General features: G+C 29.3%; 2 protein-coding genes across 2 annotated transcripts; one reads left to right on the forward strand and one right to left on the reverse strand.

Moving 5' to 3' along the window:
• The first annotated feature begins 247 nt into the window (after positions 1-247).
• LOC126654553 (uncharacterized) lies at positions 248-2,843 on the forward strand. Its single transcript, XM_050348457.2, has 2 exons — positions 248-1,030; positions 1,921-2,843. Exons 1-2 carry the CDS (start codon positions 377-379, stop codon positions 2,647-2,649), a joined length of 1,383 nt encoding a protein of 460 aa, XP_050204414.1. The 5' UTR covers positions 248-376; the 3' UTR covers positions 2,650-2,843.
• Positions 2,844-4,139: 1,296 nt separating this feature from the next.
• Positions 4,140-6,731, reverse strand: LOC126654732 (transcription factor bHLH93-like). The gene is made up of 4 exons (XM_050348692.2): positions 6,026-6,731; positions 5,196-5,369; positions 4,946-5,113; positions 4,140-4,354 (listed from the first exon to the last, which is right to left on the reverse strand). Exons 1-4 carry the CDS (start codon positions 6,629-6,631, stop codon positions 4,268-4,270), a joined length of 1,035 nt encoding a protein of 344 aa, XP_050204649.1. The 5' UTR covers positions 6,632-6,731; the 3' UTR covers positions 4,140-4,267.
• Positions 6,732-8,139: the final 1,408 nt, after the last annotated feature.

Raw genomic sequence — 8,139 nt, forward strand, 5'->3', positions numbered from 1 at the left:
AGAACAAAAAGAAAATACACGTGTTAAAGTAATAAAATAAATACTTAGAGTAAAAAATAATATAAAAGAAGTATTATTATAATAAAAAAAGAGTTTAGAGTAAAAAAATAAAAGTGCTAAAAAAGTGAGGTATTTTTTCTATCTTTTCCTTGTTGAGGTAAACATTACTATTATTTTAAAAAATAGGGTATTTTCCCTAATTTTCTCAAACCTAAATGAAATGGTATCCATAACTAGCCCAACTTGAAAAGATATGAACTTGGACCAGGCCCATTGGATGCCTTGTTTTCACTTCCCCCAATTTGAACAGCTTATCCTATCAGCATTTTCCCTCCCAATTCTCTCAATGTGAAACGCCCGTCAACTGTTCGACGAAATGCCAAAGCCAAACAACTCCACAAAAATAAAACCCATCACCACCATCTCCACCAAGAAGCACGAGATAACCACCCCTCTCCGAAGATCACAGAGACTTGTCCACAAAAGTCCCCAGGATCTGCATACTGAAACCCCGAAACCAGCAGCGAATCGCGCAAAAAACACCTCAAAGAAACTGACGGAATCTGAGAAAAAGTTGACGATTTGTGGGATTCCGGCTCCTGGGTTTAGAAGATCCCCGAGGTTTAGTAATAGGGTAGAGGAGAATTCGAGTGTTCGGCGATCTTCGAGGCTTTCTTTGCTCGATACGAGCAGTGTTAAGCCCAAGAAAAATGTAGATTCTTCTTCAGTTAAATGTAAAGATAATAGTAAGGGTGTGCGTAAGTGCGATGAATTTGTGCAGAAAGGCGAAAAGAAGACTCGGGATTGTGTGAATTGCTCGACGGTGATTGGTCTTGAAGCGGTGAAAAGGAGAGATTTTTGTGGGAAAAGTCAAGAAATTAGGGTTACTAAGAAGAGGAAGAGAGGAGAGAAATGTGATAAGAATAATGCAAGTGTCAAAGATTGGACAAACGAGCAGGAAATCGCGTTGCAAAGAGCTTACATAATTGCTAAGCCTACTCCTAATTTCTGGAATCAGGTCTCCAAGATGGTAATTTTTGCTATGCTACCCTTTTTATTCCTTTAATTTCTGAACAAAATGTTTTATTTATGTTTGATGATACAATTTAGATGAGCATGTTTTATTTTAAGAAAGATTTTAATTATTTCAATGTATGAAGTGCTAAACTCATGGAGTAAATGATTGAAAGAAAATGGTCGTATTGTTATGCAGATTGTTCAGTCTCATGTTAATTACATTGAAAAGGGTGTGGGGTAGTTTGCATATGAAGATCATATGGTAATCTAGTTTTTTTTAGAGACTGTATGTGAAAATATGCAATGGAGCTTAATTATAGATATGCAAATTTCTAACAAATTAAAATTGTCAATTTTGTGATTCCAACATATTTGACACTTGTTCTTTCCTAAGCTGAAATCAAGATTCAAAGTTGAAGTCTAGCAAAAGTCGGTTTTTTTTCCAGTTTCCTCTTCTGTTGATGAACCGTTGAGCTAAACACAAAATTGCTTATCCTGGATTACAATTTACGTTTCCAGTACAGTTTTTCTTTCTCGCGGTTATTTACATCACTATTCTCGAGAGGTTATGATTTGATTTTTTGATCATTAATCATTTGAATGTTGCATGTTGTACAATTTTATTTCGTAAAATGAGTGAAAGTAGGAGTGCAACGTCTACATGATGAATGAACTTAGTTCCTTGAAACATATTAGCTGTTATGGTATTATCTTATGCGGTTTTATGTTGAAGTTGAAAATTCAAGATTCAGATATAAGCATCAATCAGATATGTCAGAAAAATCATATGCTTGTTTGATTAAATGAACTATACTTGTTTGAAGTTTAAGGTTTCAGTTTATGTTATTTATATGATGATAATATCTTCATATAGTGTAACCATATATGCAAAATTAATGTCAGGTTCCTGGAAAGTCTGCAAAGGATTGCTTTGACAGAATTCATTCTGACCATTCAACTCCCCCTCAATTGTTGCCTCGATCAAGGGCAAAGAGAATGAACTCATCGCCTCTTGGTCGATTTTCGCTCTCTGCTGAAAATTTTCTTAGCCCCTCTAGGCTGAAGGTTAAGAGTCTTCATCGCAATAAATTGAAGAGTCATATGGCACACAAAACTGTCAGAAAATTGCTGCAAAAGCATAATTGCGCGGACCAGAATTACAATGGAGACCTGTTTTCGATCCTGGAACCAAATGTGAGTTTACCGAGTCAAGATCTTCAGCTTAATAATTTCAATTCTACCCCAACATGTGTGCAAGAAAAGAGAGGATTCCTTCGGAAGTGTAATGAGAGGTCTTCATCTGGCAAGAAAAAGCAGGACTTTACGTTTAGTCCTCCGGTGCTAAAGCCGGTCAAAAACAGCATGTTGCATGAGAAATACATTGATCAGTTACATGTACGGGAGGCAAAGAGAAAGAAGGCCTGTACCCGAGCAGGAAAAGAGAATCGTGGGCGGATTAATATTCCGAAAACAGATGTAGTTTCTGCTGCAAAAAATGCGTTGGTTTCTGATGCCAGAGATGCTATCAGTAAGCTTCAACATCTACAAAACGTATCAAATGATGAATTTTCTGATATCGATGCTGATAATTGCGTAGATAGCGATGGTGACGATGATGTTTGGATAGCATAGCAATGAAATGTAGTAAAATTTTCTAAAATTTAGAATCTTAGCATAGCTGAGTCTTTCTTATATAGTAATTGTTAATTCCTTGATCCACTTTTATAGGATAATTCAGTGTTCTGATTGTAAAATTTGTTCTGATTTTTGTAGAATTGTATGTTAGTGTTAATTTCTAGGTAATGTGCAGGTTTTTTCGTTTCAAAGGTTGAATTTGCTTTATTCTGCCTACTGAGTCTTCATAGGTTTTCAACTCATTAATTCAATTTAGGAAGGATATTTGTGGTCCACCGATTTGTTATTGTGAAATCAAATAGATCTAATTTGATCAATTAAGGACATGTAAGCCCAAAAATTTCTAAAGGCCTAATCGATATAAAACATTCAAACATTTGTGTTTTTACAAATCTAACCAACACTTTTAATATCAATAATTCTATCTCAAAGTTGAAAATCCACAGCAATTTTAACCAATTTAACTAATTATACAGTTTGAAATGTATTATTAGTATTTATAATGATAAGTTAAGAAAATTGTGTATTTTTTTTTATAAAAAAATCACTTTATTTAATATTTTTACATATATAATTTCTAAAATTCATTTTTAATGCATAATTTTACATATCGATTAAGTAATTTTTGGAATTGGATTAAAATTATTGGAATATGATAGAAATAATGAAATTAAAAGATTTGGTTATATTTGCAAAACATAAAAAATGTTTGAGTTTTTTTAGATGATTAGGCCCTTTCTAAATTCATGTAAAATACATGCAAATTCAAATGGAATAACAAGATAATTTGGATCCAGTTGACATAAATTACAAACTTCTGAATTTGTTTGACCTAAATAGATAATGTTGCATCCAATTGATTCCAACTCACAAGTTTGTGGATTGAAATGATTTTCTCTCAATATATTTTTATGCCTCCATAATATGTTATGGCATCAATTGCCAAAACAAATAATAGTTCGTGATTTAAAATTGAAAATTCGTGTTAAATTTACAAAACACGACAAAGTTTTTAATTTATTTTACAATTACTCCAATTATAAACTTATGGATTTATTTGATCTTAATAGATAAATTGAACCTAATTAATTCTGCCACACAAGTTTATGGATTGAAATATATTTCTCTCATTAATTTTTATGCCATCATTATTGATCACTAGATATTCTTCAAGATTTTAGGACAAAAGAGTCACTATCTAGTGCAATTCTTAATTTTCAATTATTGATGTAGTTATGTCTCATGCAAGAACAAGACATCAAAATACACTCACCTAATATTTAAATATTTAAGCTTATAACTAAAACAAAAAACAAAAATATAATCATTATACATAAATTCCATATATTTATTCCAAAAACATTCCTGCTCTACAAAGGAATTTAAGCAAACATTCTTATCTAATTCCAGATGCATTTAATGTTTTTCTTTTAGAAGAAGGAATAGATGGCCCAAATATAATAAATATACTATTCTACAATAAGATGTGAGAATATGGAGATTATTAATTAACATATTAAACTAAAACACTCTCTTAATTAATTAATTATTACATAAATCTTAGTTGCAAAATTCCTTAAACAGACTTAGAAATATCCAAATCTAACATTTTCTTTTACAGACATCTTCCTCCATAACCAGCAGTTCTGAACAATGCTTGTTTTATTTCTTCAGGACTTAGTACTGTTCTCTGCTCAGCTTCCTGACAACAGAAACACCAAAATACATGTGCATTTACATACAAAAGCTGATTCAAATAATATTTAATTAATATCAATTTAAATAAATCATTAATCTTAGGTAGTAATTCTAGCGATTTTAAGCACGTCTTTAAAAATATGGCATAAGAAGGTTTGTTTTTTACATTCGTTTTTTGGCATTTTGGACCTCAAATTATTTTTTTTCTTCACCAAACCACGCCGTTTTAGCGGGGTTTCACTTTTCATGACTGAAACGACGTTGGATAATGCTTTTAGACTAAAACATGAAAAGTTAAACCTTTTAATGCTACATTTTAAAAACTGTGTTTAAATCGTTATACAGATAAAACGTGAAGTGTTTTTAGAAATAACTCTTTTAAAATTCACCGTTTGCCCCATGACTAATAGGTAAATGATAATTGAAATCTGTAGTAAGGATTTCAGTTAAATAGAACTAAATGTCGTGTAAAAACAGTGAATATTTAAAAATTTAATAAAATAAAATAATAATTTTGACATAATATCAGTGTGGAGATAGCGATTTTTCCTAATCGCATCATACTTAATTAAGAAATTAATTAATTAATTATTACCTCTAAACAAGAAGCTTGCACAGAAAAATCATTGAAGCAACTAATAACACATTGCTGAATCTCAAGGCCTAATGCTTCCAATGTGTTCACAGTTGACAACAATAATCCTGGCTTTGATGAACAGCAGATATCGATTCGAGTATCGATTTCTCTCCTATCAACTTTAAACTGCAAAATCAAGAACTGGGTACTTGAAAATGCATTAATTTTATGAAATCTTGATTAAAAATTATAAATTTTGATTATTTACCTTAGGGGAATTTCTAATTAGTACTTCATTAGGCTTAATCTCATTTAAGCTGGATATTATGGTCATTTCATTAGTACTCTCTTCACTATTTTCTTCTTCTTGTAGCTTATTAATCTTTTCAAGAAGCTCTTTCATGTAATCTATGGTGTCTCCAAGAATTGAAGTTCTATCCATCTGTTCAAATTCAAGAAAACACAAAAACAAAAAATCAAAGAAAATTAAATTGCAGCATTATTTAACCATAAATTTTCAAGTTCTTGAAAATAATTCAAGAATTGAAGTTCTGTTTATCTGCTAAAAATCAAGAAAACAAAATGAAAATGCAGCATTATTTAACTCTTAGTTTTCAATTTCTTGAAAATAAATCAAGAATTGAAGTTCTATCCATATGCTAAAAATCAAGAAAACAAACAAACAAAAAATCAAAGAAAACAAAATTGCAGCATTTTTTAACTACAAATTTTCAATTTCTTGAAAATATATCAAAAATTGATTGCAATCTGCTAAAAATCAAGAAAACAAAAATTTGCAGCAATGTTTAACTATAAACTTTCAAGTTCTTGAAAATAAATCAAGAATTGAAGTTCTGTCCATCAGCTAAAAATCAAGAAAGTAAACAAACGAAAAACCAAGAAAATAAAATTGCAGCATTATTTAACTCATAATTTTCAAGTTCTTGAAAATAAATCAAGAATTGAAGTTATGTTTATCTGCTTAAAATGAAGAAAATAAACAAACAAACAAAAATGAAAATGCAGCTTTATGTAGCTCTAAGTTTTCAAGTTCTTGAAAACAAATCAAGAAATAATACAAATATATAACAGAATCACCTTGCTGATCTTGGGGACTATTGATCTTAGCATCGAAAGGCGGTCATTTAATCGCTTTCTTCTTCTTCTTTCCGCCATTAAATTCTTTGAAGGTTGTCCATCAACTTTCTTGGACTTGTTTTTTTTCTCTGAACTCAAACCAACATTGAAAATCTGACAATTATTATTATTATTAATCTCAGCTTTGCAGCTTAATCTTTCATCAAAACTATGATTTCTAAGAAGAGCACTACCGAGTTCTTCATCTTCAACAAATGATGGGTAATTTTCTTGGGTTTGAAAAGGACCAGAATGGTCATTAAGTTCTGCAGAAGGTACTGTAGTGGTAATTAAGCCATCAAAAAAAGGGTAAGTTTGGTCATGAAAATTAGAACAATCAAATGTAGGTAACCCTAAAAAAGAAGAAGGATTTGGAGTTGCAGAAGATGATGATAAACTTGTATTATTTTCATCAAAAGAATCAAAATTATTCCATGAGCCATTACTAAAGAACTGATCATTAGAGACAGTTGTAGAGAAATTAGTTGGCCAATTAGTAGAATGATTGTCTCTAATTGTTGGAGCTTGAAGTAATTCTTCTAAGAAACCATGGTGAGAGAGCTCCATTGATTCTTTTTCTTGAAAAAAAAGGGTTGAAGAGTGAGTTAGGATGATCCAAAGAAGAGGATGCTTAAGTTAAGAACATGAACTTGCACCAAGTGGGAAGAATATATGTATATATATATATGATCTTTTATTAATATGTTATAATTTGATATTAAAATATAGGTTTAATTCCTTAAAAAATCCCCACCTTGTATTTTTTTTGTTTATACCCTAACCTTGTACAAACACCATTTGTATCCCATTTTGAGTTTTTATGTTTCATCTCTACCCAAAAGCATTAAATTATACTCTTTTCATTTGAAAAAGAGTTTAAAACAATCCTTCATTTTTAATTTATATACTAATTAGATATTAATGTTATTAATAGTATAAAAATACCATCTTCAAAAAAAAATTAAAAATAATAATAATTTTTTTCAAAAGTATTTTCGAATTTTTTTTAACTTTTTTATTTTTTTAAAAAATATTTCCGACAAAAAAATCAAAAATAATAATAATTTTTTTATTTTATAAAATTAAATTAATTAATTAATTATTTGGATGTATTTGATTATTTTTTAAGTTTAAAGATTTATTTGTATTTTTTAAAATAAAAAAAGTATGTTTCAAACTCTTTTCCAAATAAAAAAAGTATAATTTAATGCTTTTGGGTAGAGATGAAACATAAAAACTCAAAATTGGGTACAAATGGTGTTTTTACAAGATTAGGGTATAAACGAAAAAAAATGCAAGATGAGGGTTTTTTAAAGAATTAAGCCTTAAAATATATTTATAAAAGTCATCTTGATTTTTAATTGTTAAGACGGGTTCACAAATAAACTAGTCACAAAAATACAAGAGTGTGTAAATAAACCTAAATTTTCAAAGGGTTATTTGCATTTAAATCTCTATTAAATATTGGGATAATTGGTATTTTTCTCCTGATATTAAATCGTAATTATTAGTTCTTCCACGAATTTTTAAAAATCAATTGTTTACCCCTTGACATTTGACTAAATTAATTATTGCTTCCTTTAGAAGATCTGATTGTCAAAAATAAAGTCTATTTTGACCTTTAATTTTTTTTTTTTAAAAGAAGTATATAAAATTACTAAAAGATACAAATGATTTTTTAAAATAGTTTCAAATTATTTATAAATCCATAATGTTTCTATAAATACTTTCTTCGGACAGACTATGCAATATTTGACGGTCTTTAATGACTGGAATAACATCTAATGATACTTTTAGATTAGAAGTGCTCATAAATATAAAATTGAACCTTTTTAAGCCACGTTTTAATAAATATGTTTAAATTACAGTAAAAATAAAATGTGAGATAGTTTTTATAATTAATCAGTTTAAAAGTAAACTAATTTATATGAGCTTTACCCACAAATTCAAGTGTAGAATTGATCATTTACTCAATTTTTTTAACTCAGATTATTTACTCATTTTTTTAAGAAAAAAATCGTCAAATAAGGCTAAAATGCAAATAATTATTTGTGAGCAGCAGCTCTTTGTCTATC

The sequence above is a fragment of the Mercurialis annua genome, linkage group LG7, assembly GCF_937616625.2.
Source record: "Mercurialis annua linkage group LG7, ddMerAnnu1.2, whole genome shotgun sequence".
NCBI classification, from domain to species: Eukaryota; Viridiplantae; Streptophyta; class Magnoliopsida; order Malpighiales; family Euphorbiaceae; genus Mercurialis; species Mercurialis annua.

Excerpts from the sequence above, each read along its gene's own strand:
- LOC126654732 (XM_050348692.2), bottom strand. The coding sequence starts at position 6,631 with ATGGAGCTCTCTCACCATGGTTTCTTAGAAGAATTACTTCAAGCTCCA. Across the intron at positions 5,114-5,195 it reads TAATTAGAAATTCCCCTAAG|TTTAAAGTTGATAGGAGAGA; the intron begins GTAAATAATCAA and ends TTGATTTTGCAG. Across the intron at positions 4,355-4,945 it reads TGCAAGCTTCTTGTTTAGAG|GAAGCTGAGCAGAGAACAGT; the intron begins GTAATAATTAAT and ends TTCTGTTGTCAG.
- LOC126654553 (XM_050348457.2), top strand. The coding sequence starts at position 377 with ATGCCAAAGCCAAACAACTCCACAAAAATAAAACCCATCACCACCATC. Across the intron at positions 1,031-1,920 it reads GGAATCAGGTCTCCAAGATG|GTTCCTGGAAAGTCTGCAAA; the intron begins GTAATTTTTGCT and ends AATTAATGTCAG.